Source organism: Narcine bancroftii, chromosome 3, assembly GCF_036971445.1.
Source record: "Narcine bancroftii isolate sNarBan1 chromosome 3, sNarBan1.hap1, whole genome shotgun sequence".
NCBI classification, from domain to species: Eukaryota; Metazoa; Chordata; class Chondrichthyes; order Torpediniformes; family Narcinidae; genus Narcine; species Narcine bancroftii.
In genome coordinates, this window is record NC_091471.1 from 158,814,542 (window position 1) to 158,835,764 (window position 21,223).

Genomic DNA, 21,223 nt, shown 5'->3' on the forward strand with positions numbered 1-21,223 from the left:
AGAGGTCTTTGTTGTATCAGAGGTGCTTAGTGAAGCGAACTCCTAATTTGCGACTGGTCTCTCAGATGCAGGTCACAAAGGTAGCACCGGATGAAGTAACTCGGTCCTGTGTATATACAAGTGAAGCGTTGCTTCATTTGAAAGTGCTGTTTGGGGCCTGGACCATGGTGAGGGAGGAGATGTGGATGCAAGTTTTACACCTCTTGCAGCCACAGGGGAAGGTGCCAGTGGTGGGGGAGGGATGAATGCATGAGGGAATCATGGAGGGACCAGTCCCTATGGAAGGCAGAGAGGGGAGGAGAAGAAAAAATGTGTCTGGTGGTGGGATCCTGTAGTAAGTGCCTGAAATTACAGCAGATAATTTACAGCACTTTATTTTCTGTCTGGGCACTCTCCCGCCAGATGGCATTAACCTCGACTTCTCTGGTTTCTGTTAACCAGCTCACCTTTTTTCCCCTTGCCCTTTACTATTTTTCTAGTTCTCCCCCCTCCTGCCATACCTCCTCCTCTGATTGCTGTTCTCTCCTCCCTCCCTTCTCTGTCTATCATCTCCTGCCCTTGACCCCCTTTCCCTACCCCATCCTTTTGTTTGAACACCTGCCAACATTCTTTAATACCTTGATAAAGGGCTCAAGCCTGAAATATTGGTTCTTTTTTTTTTAACCTTTGTTACATAAAGGACACTGTTTGACCAGCTGAATTTCTCTAGCAGCTTGTGTTTTGGGAGGAGACCAGTTAGACATCTAATGTACAGTACAAAAAGGGCTGAGTCAGAGTGAGTTAGTTGGTATGGAGCAAAAACAACAATAATTTCACTGTTTTCAGGGTCGTTCAGGTATTTGATAATGGGAGGGGGGGGGGGGAGAGACTTTCAATGAATGTGGTGATATGTGATCTTATACTTATGAATCTTCTTCCTGATTGGTGAGGGTGCAGGCAAAGGGGTCAAGATAGGATGAGTTTTTGGGGAGTGAGGTGTGTGAGACAGTCTGAGCCAAATTCAAACCTTCTGCAGTTTTTTGTGGTCTTGGGTAGAGCAATTCCTGTATTGTGCAGTGATGCACCTGCACATGTACATGACATGTCAAATTTCCTCAGGTTTCTGAGGAAAATTGAGGGGCTCGTGTGCTTTCTAGTCTTTATATTTTCTCGGTCATTTTGGTTGGGGACATCCAGGTTATGATGCTTTAATGTTGCATTCTAATTTTGGATCTTGCAACATTTACCCACTCCTCCCTCTGCAAAGAAATTGCATATTTCATGGATGTCTTATTGTTCTCCCAGGAGGAGGAGGAATATTTATTTGGGTCCATTAGAAGTAGAAGAGATCATGTACATAATATAATGCAGAAGTTTTTCTTAGTTGTTTAGCTATTACGCTACTATGGTTAATCTGCAGTGGATCCATTCTCAAAACAGCCTCTTGATTCTCCAACTGCTATTCCAAGACAGAAATAAATTGTTTACTAAGATATAAAGGTACTGCTGATAAAATGATACAGCTTACTGACACCAACACTGTTAAAAAATCTTACACATTTATTAGAATGGATTCAAGGATGTAGGAATTGTGTAAGGGAATTGTTTACCCTGTGATAAACAACATTAATGTAAGAATTATTATATCCACTTGCATATTTACCATTGACAGGATAAAGGGAAATAGTTTTCACTTGTGGAATGGTCACTAAGCAGTTGATATAATTTGAAGTAATTGGTTAAAGAGATGTGGGGAAGAGATTTCATACCGTAGAATGAACTGTTTGAAGCGTTGTTGTACAGAAACTTTCAAAAGGGAATAGGGTAAATATTTAAAGCAGTGTAATCGGGGAAAGAGAAGGGTTAGTGAGACTATATAGAGAGTACTGTGATGAATGGTTATTGTGGTGTCTATAACACTAGAGTGAGTATTTTTAGCCTTTAATTTGGTTGCTAAAGTGGCAAAATAGATGCTTTACAATGTACTTGTATCACATTTAGAATATGCCTTTTTAAGCTAATAATCAAACAGTATTCATTAATGAAGACTAGATATCAGATTTTGAGTTTTATGTTGTTGCAAGACTCGCACCACCAGGTTCAGGAACAGCTTCTACCTTCCACCATCAGATTCTTCAGCAACCAACTCAATCAGGGACTCGTTTAAGGACTCTTACTTTTGCACTTTATTATTTGTTGTTTTTTTTTTCTCCTCTTTGTATTGCACTCTCAGCTGTTTATTTGTTTACATGTTTTATGCTGTGTACAGTTTTTTTGTATTACTAATAAGTGGTAATTCTGCCTGGCCCACGGGAAAAAGAATCTCATGTATGTACTGTGCTCTGACAATAAATCTGAAGCCTGTTCAGTGTAATTTAGGCATTAGATGAATGTGGGTATGAAACTTGTAAACCATTTCGTGGCATGAAACTAACCATCCATTTGACTGGAATAAAGATTGCTGTGTTAACAGAGCATTTGTTCTTGCTGCAGCCCTCAACCTGTTGAGTAGTATGAATCCTACTGCTGTTTCCTGGGAAGGTATGATGATGTGAAGCACAAGCAAACAGTATTCATCAGATCTTTGAAATTATTAGCAGGCAGACTGGTGGAATGTCTGCCCTTCTAGCTGGGGTGGAAGCAGCCAAGATCAGGAAACTTTATCTTAAAATCAGAGTTGATTGATCCAGGAGAGACGATAGAATTTTTTCTTCACTGTCAAGGTGGCAGAGGTTTAAAATTTCCTACCATTAAATGCAAGTTTTAAATGTGAGGTCAATATTGATTTTACTCTAAATGATTGTGGCTAACCAGAGAGGTTAAGGATAAAATAAGAGCAAAAGGGAGGGCATGCAAGGAAGCAAAGATTAGTGGGAAAATAAATTTGGGAAACTTTTAAAAACTTGCAGAAAGAAACTAAGAAAGTCATGAGGAAAGAAAAATGAATTATGAAAGGAAGTTGGGAAATAACATACAAAAGGATACTAAGTTTGTTTTAAATATATGAAGAATAAAAGAGAGACATGGGTAGATGTCGGACCGATTGAAAATGATGCTGGAGAAATTATAATAGGTATAGATGACACTTTCTAGGTTCTAGTATTTCCTATTTTCAAATAGTGTCATCTTCAAGGAAACATGGGGACGATATTCCACATTACTATCTTGTTAATCCTATAAACCAAACTTCGTAGATGCAGCTTTATGTAGCTTTAATTTAGTTGGTATAATGGATAAACATTTTGCATAACTTTGTATTAGGATTTTCATAATGATGAATAAATAAAGCATTCAGCTACATTTAAAGATGTAATGATATTCAACTTTAAAGAGGTATACAAAAATAAATAAGATGATTTCAAAGAAAATTAACTCTAGCTCATGAATGTTTCCTTTAGTGGGTGAGTCCAGGACAAGAGGGCACAGGCTTAGAATTAGATAATATAAAACAGAGATGAGGAAAAATTTCTTTAGCCAGAGGGTTGTGGATTTGTGGAATTCGTTGCCACATACAGCTGTGGAGGCCCAATCATCGGAGGAGTTTAATAGGTACTGTATTTTGGTTTTGACCTGTATTTCATTGTTAATGTTTCATTCTTAGTATTCTACCGTTACCTCAAGCCTGGTTATACTGATTTCATAGGAAGGGAGGTGATCACTTGGATCCTTCTGTTCTGAAGCTTTAACATGCAAAGATTTAATCCTGATTTTTGATTTTCAAACTATTTTCCTTTGCTTTCCAGGTTGTACAGTTTAATCGGTTGCCTTTAGTTGTTAGTTTCATAGCCAATAGCAACGCTAACACAGGTATGTAACTTAATGGACATTATAGTGGTATGTTTAAAAGGTTTTTTTCACTGTTGCCACATTTTGCTATATTAGTCCAATTTATGTTTAATCTCTACTTAAATTTACTAAATCATACTGTTACTTCTCAGATTATTTTATCAGATGCCAGGAAGTAGGATTATTTATGCTGAGCAATAGATTAAAGCACAAGAGGCTATAGGCACTGGAAACTAGAGCAAAATAAACCTGCTGGTGTAACTCAGTGGCTTGAACAGCATCAGTGGGAGAAAAAGAATTCTCAGAAAAAGAATTGCCAGTCATGAAGGGTTCTGATCCAAAACATCAATAATTATTTTTCAAATGCTGCTCGACCCATTGAGTTCCTCCAGTAAATTTAAGTTGGACAATAACTGGACTATTTGAGAGCTTGCTGGATTTATTAATGAAAGCAAATTCAGAATTTTTTCTGCAATGGACATAACTGCCTATACTTACAAGACATTTTAGTGGGATTAAACTTTGGTGTGGTTAAGTGTTGAGTAATATTGCTTTTTATTTCTTCTCTATACAAGTACAATAGATTTTGATGCTGAGAGTTAAATTTTTAAAATTTAGACATACATTATGGTAACAGGTCATTTTGGCCCACAAGTCTGTGCCATCCAATTAACCTACACCCCTGATACGCTTCGAATGGTGAGAGGAAACCAGAGTCCCTGGGGAAAACCCAAGCAGACACGGAGAATGTTCAAGTTCCTTACTGACAGCACAGGATTTTTTTTAAATAATTTTTTTATTTTTCACACTGTGAACCATATCAACCAAAATATATACAAACATTTCCCTCTTAAATATACACAGTGGCATTTTCTCCCCTTTTTTTCCCCCCTACCTTCCCTCCCCCCCCTCCAAAACCAATAAAGATTCAACATATACATACAATAAAACCATTAAACAATGTCATCACACAATGAAAAATAAACAAGAAAAATGTGTCATCTACTTTTACACACTGGATCAAGTTATTTTGTCGTCTTATCATTTTAGGGGGTGGAGGTCCGAGGCAAGCCCTCTCTTATGTTCCATGTACGGTTCTCAAATTTGTTAACCTTGTGTTTATTATATTTCTCATAGTTCCAGAACATAACTTTTCCCATGTTTCACTTTTTATCTTTGTTTAAATCCTTTTCTCACCTTTGTTTAGGTTTATAGCTTATTTCATCATTTTCCTTATCTTGCAGCTTGATACACATGTTCGTTATAAATCTTTTAATTATCATTGTGTCTGTAATCAAATATTCAAAGCTGCTTCCTTCTGGTAATCTCAGTCTGTTTCCCAATTTATCCTTTAAGTAAGCTTTCAGTTGATGGTATGCAAACATTGTACCATGAGTTATTCCATATTTGTACTTCAATTGTTCAAATGTTAATAAATTATTTCCCAAAAAACAATTTTCTATCTTTTAATTCCTTTTCTCTCCCATTCTCTAAAGGAAAGGTTATCTATTATAAAAGGGATTAGCTGATTTTGCGTCAATAATAATTTTGGTATTTGGTCATTTGTATTTTTCTTTCTAAGTGAATCTTCTTCCATATATTGAGTAAATGATGCAATACTGGTGAGCTTTTATATCGTACCAGTTTTTCATCCCACTTATAAAGTATATGTTCTGGTACTTTCTCCCCTCTTATCTAGCTCTATCTGGGTCCAATCTGGTATTTCCCTTGTCTGATTAAAAATCTGACAAATACCTTAATTGTTTTGCTCTATAATAATTTTTAAAGTTTGGTAACTGCAAACCACCTTGGTTGTACCTCTCTGTTAATTTATCTAACGCTATCCTCAGTTTCCCCCCCTTTCCATAATAATTTCCTTATTATTTCTTTAGTTTGTTAAAGAATTTCTCTGTTAAAGAAATTGGTAACGATTGAATGTCTTCTTGGGAAGACATTCATTTTAATGCAATTTACCCTCCCTATCAACGTTAGCGGTATTCTTTCCAATGTTGTAAGTCTTCCTGCACTTTCTTTATTAGTGGCTGATAATTTAATTTGTACAAGTGACTAATACCTTGGTATCGGATTGCTTGTGTTTGCCATTTAAATGGTGATTCTTTTTAAAATTCTGTATAATCTGCATTACTCATTGGCATCACTTCACTTTTATTTGTGTTGATCTTATGGCCTGATATTTCTCCATACTCCAATTTCTTATGTAGTTCTTTTATTGATATTTCTGGTTCTGTTTAGTATACTATGATGTCATCTGCAAATAAACTGATTTTATACTCTATTTTTATCCCTTTTATTTTATTTTCTGTTCTTATCAGTTTTGCCAATGGTTCTATTGCTAAAGCGAACAGTGAGGGAGATAATGGATAAGTTGTAGGTCTAGTTGACCTACTTAATTTAAATTGGTTCGATACATATCCATTTACTGTTACCTTCGCCAATGGTCCATTATATAATGCTTTAATCCTCCAGAATGGAGGACCATCGCCTTCCCAAGATCGTGTTATATGGCGAGCTCTCCACTGGCCACCGTGACAGAGGTGCACCAAAGAAAAGGTACAAGGACTGCCTAAAGAAATCTCTTGGTGCCTGCCACATTGACCACCGCCAGTGGGCTGATAACGCCTCAAACCGTGCATCTTGGCGCCTCACAGTTTGGCGGGCAGCAGCCTCCTTTGAAGAAGACCGCAGAGCCCACCTCACTGACAAAAGGCAAAGGAGGAAAAACCCAACACCCAACCCCAACCAACCAATTTTCCCTTGCAACCGCTGCAATCGTGTCTGCCTGTCCCGCATCGGACTGGTCAGCCACAAACGAGCCTGCAGCTGACGTGGACTTTTTACCCCCTCCATAAATCTTCGTCCGCGAAGCCAAGCCAAAGAAGAAGAATCCAATTAATATATTTTTCTGGTAGATTGAACCTCTGTAATACTTTGAATAAATAATTCCATTCTACCCTGTCAAAGGCTTTTTCTTCGTCTAAAGCAATAGCCACTGTTGGCATCTTATTTCCTTGAACTGCATGAATTAACAAGTTTACAGACATTATCCCCTGTTTGTCTTTTCTTAATAAATCCAATTTGATCTTGTTTTACTATTTTTGGTACACAGTCGGCCAATCTGTTTGCTAATAATTTTGCTATTATCTTATAATCTGAATTAAGTAGAGATATTGGTCTATATGATGCTGGGGTTGGTGGATCCTTCCCCATCTTTGGTATTACTGTAATTATTGCTGTTTTGCATTAATCTGGCAAGTTTTGTGGTTCTTCTATTTGGTTCATTAGTTCCAGGAGAGGAGGAATTAATAACTCTTTAAATGTTTTATAGAATTCTATTGGGAATCCATCCTCTCCAGACGTTATATTGTTCGGCAGCTTTTTTAATATATCCTGTACTTCTTCTATTTCAAATGGTTTTAACAGTTTGTTTTGTTCCTCTTGCAATTTTGGCAGTTCAATTTTCGCTAAAAACTCTTCTATTTTATCATCTTTCCCCTTGTTCTAAGTTTGGTATAATTGTTCATAAAATTTTTTTTAAATTCTCATTAATCTCCATTGGATTATATGTAATTTGTTTGTCCTTTTTCCTTGATGCCAATGCAGTTCTTTTAGCTTGCTCTGTTTTAAGTTGCCAGGCTAATATTTTGTGTTTTTTCTCCTAGTTCATACTTTTTCTCTATTTTCATTATGTTCTTCTCCACCTTATACGTTTGTAATGTTTCATTTTTCTTTGTCCGACAATTCTCTTTTTGTTATATCATCCTTTGTTGCTAGCTCCTTTTCTGTACTTACTATCTCCCTTTCCAACTGTTCTATTTCCCGATTGTAGTCCTTTTTCATCTTAGTTACATAACTTATATGCCCTCTAATGAAGGCTTTCATTGCATCCCATAATATAAATTTGTCTTTCACTGATTCCATATTTATTTCAAAGTACGTTTTAATTTGGCTTTCAATAAACTCTCTAAATTCCTGCCTTTTAAGTAGCATGGAATTTAACCTCCATCTATATGTTCTTGGTGGGATGTTTTCCAGTTCTATTGCTAATAACAGGGGTGAATGATCAGATAGAAGTCTAACTTTATATTCAGTTTTTCTAACTCTCCCTTGGATATAGGCTGACAACAAAAACGTATCAATCCTTGAGTATGTTTTATGCCTACTTGATTAATATGAGTATTCCTTCTCTCTTGGGTGCTGCCTCCTCTACATATCCATATGTTTCATTTCCTGCATTGATTTAACCATAAATTTGGCCACTATTATTTTTGCTAGTCTTTTGTCCAGTTTTATCCAACATTGGATCCAAATTAAGGTTAAAATCCCCTCCTATCAATATATACCCTTGCGTATCTACAATCTTTAAAAAATATCTTGCATTAACTTTTGATCCTCTTCATTAGATGCATATATATTGAGCAAATTCCAGAATTCTGAATATATCTGACACTTTATCATTACATCACTCCCTGCTGGATCTATTATTTCCTCCTCTATTTTGATTGGTACATTTTTATTAATTAATATAGCTACACCTCTAGCTTTTGAATTATATGATGCTGCCGCTACGTGCCCTACCCAGTCTCTCTTTAATTTATTATGTTCCACTTCAGTTAGATGCGTTTCCTGCACAAATGCTATGTAAATTTTTTCTTTTTTCAGTAAATTTAATAACCTCTCTGTTTAATTTGGTTATGTATTCCATTAATATTTATAGTCCTGTAATTCAACATGGCTATCTCCTATCCTGTTTACTCCTCATTTCCACTTCCTCACCACCACCATCCCCCTTTTCTCCATTTTCATCTCTCAATTTTCCCTTTTGAAACTCAAATGTATGACAACACATTTAACACATAAAATACTTCAACAACTCCCACATCCAATATTCCCTTAGTTGTAAATGTTCCCCCCCTCCCTCTCTGAGTTGCCCCTTATCCCTTGCCGGGCAACCACAACTCTCCTCTCCATTTGGATTGCGAACCCGCTCGCAAGCGTCAACTGATTTTGCAATGACGGTTATTCTCTCCCACCCAACGCCCCCCCCCCAGAAAAGGCTTTTTTTTATACATATAACTAAGTTCACCCCCTTCCCTTCTTTAGTTGTTACATATACATTATTTTTACATCTTTATATATATTTCATCGCCATTCTTCATTCTTGTTACAACTCCATCTCTCCTTCTGTCCTGCAGGCATTCTGCAAATTCTCATGCTTCCTCTGGATCCGAGAACAGTCTGTTTTGCTCCCTAGGGATAAATATTTTAAGCACAGCTGGATGTCTTAACATAAATTTATAACCTTTTTTCCATAGGATCGATTTTGCTGTATTAAACTCCTTCCTCTTTAAGAGTTAAAAACTTGTGTCTGGGTAAAAAAAATATTTTTTGAACCTTGTATTCCAATGGTTTATTGTCTTCTCTAATTTTATTCCTTGCTCTCTCCAATATATTTTCTCTCGTCGTGTATCTCATAAATTCTACTAAAACGGATCTTGGTTTTTGTTGTGACTGTGGTTTCGGGGCTAGTGTTCTGTGTGCCCTTTCTATTTCCATTCCTTCCTGTATTTCTGTCATTCCCAGGACCTTCGGGATCCATTCGTTTATAAATTCCTTCATATTTTTGCCGCCTTCATCTTCCTTTAGGCCCACTATCTTTTTTTAAAATTTTTTTTATTTTTCACACTATAAACCACATTGATCAAGATGCATACATTTTTCTTTTCAAATATATACAGTGTTGTTTTCTCCCCCCCTTCTCATCCCACCCTCCCTACCTCCCCTCCATTCATTTAAAGTACAGAATCTAAGATACATTAAACCAGTCAAACAATGTTGTCATTCAATAAAAATAAACAAGAAATTCCACTGAGTCAATTCTTTTCATTTCCTTCTCCTTCTGTCATTTTAGGTGGTAGATGTCCCCGGTAGGTTTTCTCTATTGTTTTTCATGTATGGCTCCCATATTTGTTCAAATATTGTAATATTATTTCTTAAATTATATGTTATTTTTTCTAATGGAATACATTTATTCATTTCTATATACCATTGTTGTATTCTCAAGTTATCTTCTAATTTCCAGGCTGACATAATACATTTTTTTGCTACAGCTAGGGCTATCCTAACAAATCTTTTTTGTGCACCATCCAAATCAAGTCCAAATTCTTTGTTTTTTATGTTATTTAGGAGGAAGATCTCTGGGTTTTTTGGTATATTGCTTTCTGTGATTTTATTTAATATCTTTCCAAAATTTTGTCACTTTCTCACATGTCCAAATTGCATGAATTGTTGTTCCCATTTCCTTTTTACAACAAAAACATCTGTCAGATACTGTTGGGTCCCATTTATTTAACTTTTGAGATGTAATGTATAGCCTGTGTATCCAGTTATATTGTATCATACGTAACCTCGTGTTTATTATATTTCTCATAGTTCCAGAGCATAACTTCTCCCATGTTTCCTTCTTTATCTTTATGTTTAAATCTTGTTCCCATTTTTGTTTAGTTTTACCATTTGTTTCCTCATTCTCCTTTTCTTGCAGTTTAATATACATATTTGTTATAAATATTTTGATTATCATTGTGTCTGTAATCACATATTCAAAATGACTTCCCTCTGGTAACCTCAAACTGCTTCCCAATTTGTCCTTCAAGTAGGATTTCAGTTGGTAGTATGCCAACACTGTATCTTGAGTTGTATTATATTTATCCTTCATTTGTTCAAAGGATAGTAATTTATTTCCTGAAAAGCAATTTTCTATTCTTTTGATCCCTTTTTTCTCCCATTCTCTAAAGAAAAGGTTATCTATTGTAAAAGGGATTAGCTGATTTTGCATCAGTATTAGTTTTGGTAATTGGTCATTTGTTTTATTCCTTTCTACATGAATCTTCTTCCAGATATTGAGCAGATGATGTAATACTGGAGAATTCCTACGTTGTACCAATTTTTCATCCCATTTTTATAATATATGTTCAGGTATCTTCTCCCCTATTTTATCTAGTTCTAATCTAGTCCAATCTGGCTTTTCCCTTGTTTGATAAAAATCTGATAGGTATCTTAATTGTGCGGCTCTATAATAATTTTTAAAGTTTGGCAGTTGTAAGCCTCCTTGTTTATACCATTCTGTTAATTTATCTAGTGCTATCCTCGGTTTCCCCCCTTTCCATAAGAATTTCCTTATTATTTTCTTTAACTCCTTGAAGAATTTCTCCGTCAAGTGTATTGGCAATGCCTGAAATAGGTATTGTATCCTTGGGAAAATGTTCATTTTAATACAGTTTATCCTTCCAATTAGTGTTAGTGGTAAGTCTTTCCAATGCTCTAAGTCGTCCTGTAATTTTTTCATTAGTGGATAATAATTGAGTTTATATAGATGGCCGAGGTTTTTATTGATTTGTTTACCTAGGTATCGTATTGCTTGCATTTGCCATCTGAATGGTGATTCTTTCTTAAATTTTGAGAAATTCGCATTATTCATTGGCATTGCTTCACTTTTATTTGCGTTAATCTTGTAACCCAACACTTCTCCATATTCCTTCAATTTCTTATGTAATTCTTTTATTGATAATTCTGGTTCTGTTAAGTAAACTATAACGTCATCTGCAAATAAATTGATTTTATATTCCTTGTCTTTTATTTTCATCCCTTTTATTTTATTTTCTGTTCTTATCAATTCTGCTAGTGGTTCTACAGCTAACGCGAACAATAAGGGTGATAGTGGGCATCCCTGCCTTGTTGATCTGCTTAAGTTAAATTGCTTTGATATATATCCATTTACTGTCACTTTTGCCAATATTAATCCAATTAATATACTTCTCTGGTAAACTGAATTTTTGTAATACTTTGAATAAATAATTCCATTCTACTCTGACAAAGGCCTTCTCTGTGTCTAAAGCAACTGCTACTGTTGGAGCTTTATTCCCTTCTACTGCATGAATTAAGTTAATAAATTTACAAATATTGTCTGTTGTTCATCTTTTTTTAATAAATCCAGTTTGGTCTAGATTTACTATTTTTTGGTACATAGTCGGCTAATCAGTTTGCTAATAGTTTAGCTATTATCTTATAATTTGTGTTAATTAAAGATATTGGTCTATATGACGCTGGTGCGAGTGGATCTTTCCCTGTCTTTGGTATTACTGTAATTATTGCTGTTTTGCATGAATCTGGTAAGCTTTGTGTTTTATCAATCTGGTTGATTACTTCCAGGAGGGGAGGAATTAATAAATCTTTAAATGTTTTGTAGAATTCTATTGGGAATCCATCCTCTACTGGTGTTTTATTATTTGGTAGTTTTTTTATTATCTCTTGTATTTCTACTATTTCAAATGGTTCTGTTAATTTATTTTGTTCCTCTATTTGCAATTTTGGTAGTTCAATTTTAGTTAAAAATTCATCTATTTTGTCTTCTTTCCCTTCGTTTTCAGTTTGGTATAATTGTTCGTAGAATTCTCTGAAGTTTTCATTAATGTCCGTTGGATTATATGTGATTTGTTTGTCTTTTTTCCTTGATGCCAATACCATTCTCTTAGTTTGTTCTGTCTTAAGCTGCCATACTAGAATTTTGTGCGTTTTTTCTCCTAGTTCATAATATTTCTGTTTTGTCTTCATTATGTTCTTCTCCACCTTATATGTTTGTAGTGTTTCATATTTTATTTTTTTATCTGCCAATTCTCTTCTTTTAGTTGTGTCTTCCTTCATTGCTAATTCTTTTTCTATATTTACTATTTCCCTTTCCAACTGCTCTGTTTCCTGATTGTAGTCCTTCATCTTGGTTACATAACTTATTATTTGCCCTCTGATGAACGCTTTCATTGCGTCCCATAGTATAAACTTATCTTTCACTGATTCCGTATTTATTTCAAAGTACATTTTAATTTGTCTTTCAATTAATTCTCTAAAATCCTGCCTTTTAAGTAGCATGGAGTTTAATCTCCATCTATACATTCTTGGAGGGATGTCCTCTAACTCTATTGTCAATATCAGGGGTGAGTGGTCCGATAATATTCTAGCTTTATATTCTGTTTTTCTTACTCTGTCTTGCATACGAGCTGATAACAGGGATAGGTCTATTCTTGAGTATGTTTTATGTCTACCCGAATAATATGAATATTCCTTTTCCTTTGGGTGTTGTTTCCTCCATATATCCAAAAGTTGGATTTCTTGCATCGATTTAATTATAAATTTGGTTACTTTGTTCTTTCTGTTAATTTTTTTCCCAGTTTTATCCATGTTTGAATCCAAATTAAGGTTGAAATCCCCTCCTATTAGTATGTTCCCTTGCGTGTCTGCTATCTTCAAAAAAATATCTTGCATAAATTTTTGATCTTCTTCGTTAGGTGAATATACATTGAGTAAATTCCAAAACTCCGAATATATCTGACATTTTATCATTACATATCTCCCTGCTGGATCTATTATTTCCTCTTCTATTTTAATTGGTACATTTTTACTGATTAATATAGCTACTCCTCTAGCTTTTGAATTATATGACGCTGCTGTTACATGTCCTACCCAATCTCTCTTTAATTTCTTGTGTTCCACTTCAGTTAGATGTGTTTCTTGTACGAATGCTATATCAATTTTTTCTTTTTTCAGTAAATTTAACAGTTTCTTCCTTTTAATTTGGTTATGTATTCCATTAATATTTAAAGTCATATAGTTCAACATAGCCATTTCATACTTTGTTTATCTCTCCTTTCCATTTCCTCATCATCACCTTTCCTTCTTATCCATTTCTGCTTTCTTGTTTTGAACACTTTATAAGACAACATTTCTAAAGCATCAAACATTTCCCTTATTCTCCTATCTAAAATTTCTTTAACCCCACTATCCCCTCCCCTTCCTGAGTTGCCCTTTATCCCTTGTTGGGCAACCACATCTCCCCTCTCCATTTGGATTTGCGAATTCACTCGCAAGCGTCAACTGATTTCGCAGTGACCGTAACTCCTCCCCACCCAGCCCCCCCCCCAGAAAAGATTTCAATTTTCATATATAACAAAGGTCATTCTCTTAATTCCCTCCTTACTTCCTCTCTTCCCTTTCATTCCCTTGTTAATTCTTATCTATACTCTATATATTTTCCTTTAAATACGGATACACTCATGTACACACATATATACATACACATCTATCTATATATATATATATATATATATATATATACACACACACACACACACATACATATAGTTCATGGTCATTTTTACTCTCGTTACATATCTTCATCTCTCTGCCTGTTTTGTAGTTGTTCTGCAAATTTTTGTGCTTCCTCTGGATCCGAGAATAGTCTGTTTTGCTGCCCTGGAATAACTATTTTTAGTACCACTGGGTACTTTAGCATAAATTTATATCCTTTTTTCCATATGATCATTTTTGCTGTATTAAACTCCTTTCTCTTCTTCAGGAGTTCAAAACTTATGTCTGGATAGAAAAAAAAAATTTTGACCTTTGAATTCCAGTGGCTTTTTGTCTTCTCCTATTTTCTTCATTGCTTTCTCCAATATATTTTCTCTTGTTATATATCTTAAGAATTTTACTAAAATTGATCTTGGTTTTTGTTGTGGCTGTGGTTTCGGGGCTAATGTTCTATGTGCCCTTTCTATTTCCATTTCTTCCTGTAATTCTGGTCTTCCTTGGACCCTGGGGATCCAATCTTTTATAAATTCTCTCATATTCTTGCCTTCTTCATCTTCCTAAGGCCCACTATCTTTATATTATTTCTTCTATTATAATTTTCCATTATATCTATCTTCTGATCTAACAGCTCTTGTGTCTCTTTAACTTTTTTATTAGATTCTTCTAATTTCTTTTTTAAGTCCTCTACTTCCATTTCTACGGCTGTTTCTCGTTCTTCCACCTTGTCCACTCTTTTTCCTATATCTGACATGACCATCTCTAATCTATTCATTTTTTCTTCTGCACTTTTAATTCTTTTTATTTCACTAAATTCTTGTAATTGCCATTCTTTTACTGATTCCATATATTCTTTAAAAAAAAAATATCCATTGTCTTGCCTTTCCCTTCTTCTTCCATTTCTCTATCTTCTTCTTCCTCTGGGTTGGTCATCTGTTGTTGTTTTCTTTTTACTCTCTTCTTTCTTGTTTTCTTTATTTTCTATGTTCTCTTCCTGTTGTTGTGTTGCAGCTGCATTCTCAGCTGTGGAGATCGACTCCTCAGCTGGTCCCCCCTCCCGTCAGTGTTTTTTTTTCATGCGCATCGCGCAAGCGCGACTCCTCGCGCATGCGCGGTTGCGCACTTTTACTTGGCTCCGCGAGCCATTTTTGTAGTCCCGAGCTCGGGACTTCATCTGACCTTAGGGAGCGGGCTTCTCTCTCTGCGGCGGGCCTCCTCAGACAGGTAAGGCCTTCACCTTCTTCTTCCGACGTTCTTTCTTCTTCTCTTCTTCCCGTTGCTTTCGACTTTTCTTTCTTCGCTGCCATTTTCTTCCCACCTTTACTTTCACTTTGTTTTAATTTTTATGTTTGTGCCTTTGATGGTGTGTGTTTTTTTTAAACTTTTCCAGAGAGGGCTGGAGTTCCCTGACCGGCCACTACTCCATCACGTGACTCCTCCAGGCCCACTATAATTTTTCATCATATCCATCTCCTGAGCTAACAACTCTTGTGACTTTAACTTTTTTGTCACTTTCTTCCAATTTTCTTCTTAAGTCATTCACTTCCATTTCTACAGCCTTTTCTCATTCTTCCACATTTTCTAATCTTTTCCCTACTTCTGTCATGACCAGCTCTAATCTATTCACTTTACCTTCTGTACTTTTAATTTTTCTTTTAATTTCACTAAATTCTAATGTCAACCATTCTTTTAATGCTCTTATTTGTTCTTGAAAAAAAACTTTATATTTTGTCCATCTGTTTTACCTTCTATTTCTCTGTGCAGATCTTGGTCTTCTTCCTCTTCTTCTGTGTCTGTACCTGTGTTTGTGTTTTCTTCTTCTCTTCCTCTCTTCCTTGTATCTGTGTTCTTCTGACTTTCCTGATGAGTTACTTGTCTCACTTTGCTGGCCGCCTTCTTGCTGGGCTTCTTGCTGTTGGTCTTCTTCTGGGCTACTCATCTGTTGGGCCTCCTGCTGCTGCTCTTCTTCCTTTCACTCACTTTCCTGTCGCTTTCCTCCTCTTGCAGCTGAGAGCCCTGGTGCCGGGCATCCCTCAGCTGGTCGCGCCGTGGTTGCCCGTTTCTCGACTGACACCCCCCCCCCCCCATCGGTGTTTCCTTCTTAGATTGCACACTTTTTATCTCAGAGCCATTTTTGCGGTTGGGGGTCGCGACTCTGCGGGGTCGTGACCAACCTCTGAGAACGGGCGCTCTTCTCCATGATGGCTCCCTGTTTCTTCATGCAGGTAAGGCCTTCTTTCTCTTCCGGCGTCTTCTTTTTTTTCCTGTTGTTTTTACTTTTTCCTTCTTTAGTGCCATTTTCTTTCTTCTCTACAACTTTATCTTTTATTTGTTAAGTTTTGTGTTTCTTGAACTTTTTCTGGAGAGGGCTGGTATTCCCCTACTGGCCACCACTCCATCACATGACTCCTAGCTCCTGACAGCACAGCATTTGAACCCCAGTCCTGATCGCTGGTGCTGTAAAGGCGTTGTGCTAACTGGTACACCAACCATGCCACCCTGCAGATTTTAAGGCAGATTTTTGTTAGATGCAGCTGAAAAGAATGACAACTGGAGTAAAATATGGAAATGAATAATAGTGATGGTGTATAGTATACTGTATTGGCATAACAAATTTGGATTTTCATCCTCCAATCTCGTGTGAATTATTTTTCTCTCAATAAAATTTGCATATATATAAAACAAAATTTTTTGAGAAAGACAAAGCAAAAGTTGAAATTAAATGTTTAACAGGATTGAGAAACTTTTTTACATTTGTGAATAGTTGCTCTTGAGATAAATGCAAAGTTGAATGTTGACAATATCCTGATTCCTTATGCTTCAGTCAGTTTGTTTCATATTAGAGTAAATATAGAGCAGAAATCATACAGAACTAGATCTGTAATAGCTAAAACTTTTTCTAGCCTGAAAGCATTTTTTTTAAGAAGTCTGTTAGGACCAAGGAACCATAGAACACTACAGCACAGAAACAGGTCTTTCGGTCCTTCTAATCCATTTTTGACTATTTTTCCAACCAAGTCCCATTGATGTGCACCCACACCATAGCCCTTGCACCATATTATCTATCTCACACCACCCTCATGAGTGAGAAGTTACCCCTAATGTTCCCTTTAAACATTTCACCATTCATGCTAAATCCATGTCCTCTCATTCATGTCTCACCCAAAGTAGAAAAAAGCCTATCTGCTTTAACCCTATTCATACCCCTCATAATTTGTATGCTTCTATCAAATCTCCCCTTGTACCCCAAAACTCCAGGAAATACAGTCATAACCTATTTATTCGGCTCCTCGAATCCCGGCATCATCCTTGTAATTTTTTCTGCACTCTTTTTAATTTTATTGATATCTTTCCTGTAGGTCGGAGACAAAAACTGCTCACGTGCTCCAAATTTGACCTCGCCAATGTTATACTGTACAACTTAAGCATCACATCTCAACTCCAGTACTAAATACTTCGATTTATAAAGGTCAATGTGCCAAAAGCTCTCTTTACAATTCTATTTATCTATGACACCACTTTCAGGGAACTATGTATCTGTATTCCCAGATCCCTCTGTTCTACCGCACTCCTCAGTACCCTACCATTTACTGTGTATGTCCTCCCAAAGTGCAACATCTCCTACTTGTGCACATTAAATTCTATTTGCCATTTTGCAACCTGTTTACCCAGCTGGTCCAGATCCCATTGCAAGTTTTGAAAGTCCTCCTCACTGCCCACTACACCTCCAATCTTTGTGTCATCTGCAGATTTTCTGTTCTATTTTACCACATTATCATCCCGATCTTTGATGTCCTTTGTGAAACTAACATGGATGGAATGTCTTGAAGGGGGAAACTGAGTAAGCAGTAGCCTTCATGACTCGTTTTATAACCATTTACATTAGAGCTGTTCTTGCTACGTTTATTGTCTAGTTTACAAAGTCATCTTTACCCTATAGAAATTATGATACTTTGTAAATGCCAGACATGTTTATTTCAATTCTTTTAAGCTTATTTATTGCTTCCAGCACACATTCTTCTGGTGTGCCTTGTAAATTTGTGCAGAGATCAGCACAGGTCACTTTTGCAGTTATCTCGCAGTTTTCCATTGATGAGCAATTTATTCTCTTAGAACTTTCATTAGTGGAAGCAGATACGATAGTTCTGTTTGAGACTTTTATATGGATATATAAACATGAGGAGATTGGAGGGATATTGATCATATGTAGGTAGCAGAGATTTTGTTTAATTTGGCATCGTGTTCAGCATGTTTCTGTGCTATACTATTCTATATTTTGTCACCTGGTTGCCAATGGATAACTTAAATGTGTTCAGTCTTTTTAAACCATTTCAATCTTGTTTAACTTTTCCTTTAGTTCATAGCTTTATTGAAAATGAATACTGGTGGAATTTATTGTGCGTGGATAAATAGTGTAAGTAGAATGATTAGCCATTATTAGATTGTGTTTTGTGTTAAAGGATTGATTGTCAGTTTGGAAAAGGAGCTGGCACCATTGTTTGAGGAGCTTCGCCAAGCTGTGGAAGTTTCTTGAATTGTAGACTCTGGAAAACTCACCCACTGCCTTGAACATTGAACTTAATGGCAAGTCGTCTGTGCAAATTCTGAGGTGCGTGCTGCCATTGTGATAATGATCCTCAAGCTAACGTCCAGTTTAATGCTGCTAAAATTGATACTTGGACTGTGCATGACTTTTTACCAAGGCAGTATTTCTTGTATTGAATATTCTTTTGCTTAACAACTCTTCCACTGCCAGTTATGATTTTCCAAAGATTCCAATTTGTTTAGGAATATAATGTGTGAAAGTTAATGTTGCTTCTTGCCTCTGTAATTCATTGGTTTATTTCTGGGAGAGAGAATCAAGACTGGATTTAAATTACTGTGCTGTATAAATTGCATTAATTTTGCTTGATTTTAATACACAAGTGAAAGTAATCAACAATTTAAATCTGTTGATGTAGCTTCACCCAAGTACCTTGTTACTAAATTCAGAACAATTGACTAAAATCAGTGCAGTACAATTTGGAATTAAACAGAAATGATCAAATCTGCCCAGTTTGTTTCTGTTAATATGTTACGGCCATGTTGTCACTGATTGAGATTCTTTTCCTCTGCTTCAGGAAACTGAGGGGAGAAGATGAGGCAAATCTGTAGGATCTTCTGTCTTTCACTACTGATAGCAAGCTGAGGCCTGAAGAATGGCCCTCACCCACAAACATTGACAAGTTTTAAATAAAATAATTTATGGTTACAATGGTACGGCATACAAATTGGCTGAGTTTTCTACAACAGCACTTCCTCTAATGTTAAAGCTGCACGACGTTTCATTCAATGCACTCACATTTCTTCAGATGATCTAACTGCTCAAGTGTGTGGCATGACTGATTGGAAACCAAACTGATCTAGAATTAAGAATCTTTTTCACTAACAGCTGTGATTGGTAAGTTACAAGAGAGAATTCTGATGGACAAGGGCTGATTAGAGGATAGTCAGCATGGCTTTGTAAGTGCAAGATCATGTCTCACAAATCTGATTTTTTTTTTTGAAGATGTGACCAAGAAGGTTGAGGGCAGAGCTGTAAACATTGTATAATGGATTTCAGCAAGGCAGGCTGCCCTGGAAGTTTAGACTGCATGGGATCCAAGTAAAGATAGCAGTAAAGGATAGAAAATTAGTTTCATGGAAGAAAGCAGAGGGTGATGGTAGAAGGCTGTTTTGGGGACTGGATGCTTTATGACTAGTGATGTGCTGTGTCCATTGCTGTTTGTCAACTTCATCAATAATGGAGAGACATGGCATGATTAGCAAGTTTGCAGATGGCACACACATATATTTATATGAATATTTTTTATATGTATATAGATTGTACACATAGCAAAATAAGCTTGTATAACTTTTGATATTTTGGTTCCAAATTAGTTCCATGGGTAATAGATCAGTGGGCAGACTAGTTGATAGATTTTAATACCGAGAAATTTGAGGTTGTATTTAGGAGGTCTAATGTGGGTAGGACCAACACAGAGAATTTGGGGAGTATTGTAAAGCAGAGGGATCTAGGAGTAATTTGAAAGTGGCATCACAAGAGAAAGAGTGGTCAAATAGACTATTGGCCTTCATGTCAGAGTATTGAGTATAAAGGTTGGGAGGTAGCATTGCAGTTGCATTTGAAGTATTGTGTTCAGCTTTGGTCACCATGCTACAGGGAAGATTTTTTCAAGCTGTGAGTGTCTGGAATGGGCTGCCAGGGGAGGTTAAGGCAGGTACAATTGCAATGTTTAAGAAACATTTGGACAGATACATGGATAGGATGGGTTGAGAGGGATATTTTGGCCAGCATGGGCAGGTTGAACCAAAGGGCCTGACTCTGATATCACAATTTGTACAAGTATTGTTGAAAGCAGTTTTATGCAATGCTCTGGGAACTGCACTAACTAAAAAAATGTTAAATCAATAATATCTATTCAAAATTAATCCATTTTCTTCCATCCTTGCCAGCAATAAATACTCGTGCATTTTAACTATTCCTGGTCATTTCCTTCTCGGTAGGATGGAATGGAAAACACTTAAAGTCTGAGCCTGTAAATTGCCACAATGTAAAAAATGTTTTGCAATGTTCTCCTGCTTTTACATCAAACTAGCTTGATTTGTACTGATATTTTTAATGTTGGTAAGTATATTGTCAGTGCAACAAAACTCCAATTATTCAACTTTAAATTGTTATAAATCCAGCTCATTTACTAGTTTATGGCAGAACATTAGCCTGGGATCAAGCTGATCCAGACTGAAAAATGATTGGATAGCATGGTTTTGGGTGGTGGGGGGAAGAGAACGAGAGGAGGTGGTGCTCAGGATCATGGACATTTGCACTGGAATCATAATTCAGAAAAATTGTTTTTCATTCCCTTTACTGGGTTCACTGGGAAAATTATAGTAACATGTTTTTCTTTGGCTTGGCTTCGCGGACGAAGATTTATGGAGGGGGTAAAAAGGCCACGTCAGCTGCAGGCTCGTTTGTGGCTGACCAGTCCGATGCGGGACAGGCAGACACGATTGCAGCGGTTGCAAGGGAAAATTGGTTGGTTGGGGTTGGGTGTTGGGTTTTTCCTCCTTTGCCTTTTGTCAGTGAGGTGGGCTCTGCGGTCTTCTTCAAAGGAGGCTGCTGCCCGCCAAACTGTGAGGCGCCAATATGCACGGTTTGAGGCGTTATCAGCCCACTGGCGGTGGTCAATGTGGCAGGCACCAAGAGATTTCTTTAGGCAGTCCTTGTACCTTTTCTTTGGTGCACCTCTGTCACGGTGGCCAGTGG

The 21,223-nt window shown here is 36.5% G+C and overlaps 1 protein-coding gene across 10 annotated transcripts in view; it reads left to right on the forward strand.

Moving 5' to 3' along the window:
• Nucleotides 1–19,176, forward strand: part of lamtor3 (late endosomal/lysosomal adaptor, MAPK and MTOR activator 3) — a 39,575-nt gene extending 20,399 nt beyond the window's left edge. For all 10 annotated transcript variants that reach the window (XM_069925609.1, XM_069925607.1, XM_069925604.1 and 7 more), the window contains 3 exons: nt 3,723–3,786; nt 18,378–18,526; nt 19,038–19,176. In XM_069925609.1, coding sequence (XP_069781710.1) covers nt 3,723–3,786; nt 18,378–18,451 — 138 coding nt within the window. In that variant the 3' untranslated portion in view covers nt 18,452–18,526; nt 19,038–19,176. The remainder of the gene's footprint in view (nt 1–3,722; nt 3,787–18,377; nt 18,527–19,037) is intronic.
• Nucleotides 19,177–21,223: the final 2,047 nt, after the last annotated feature.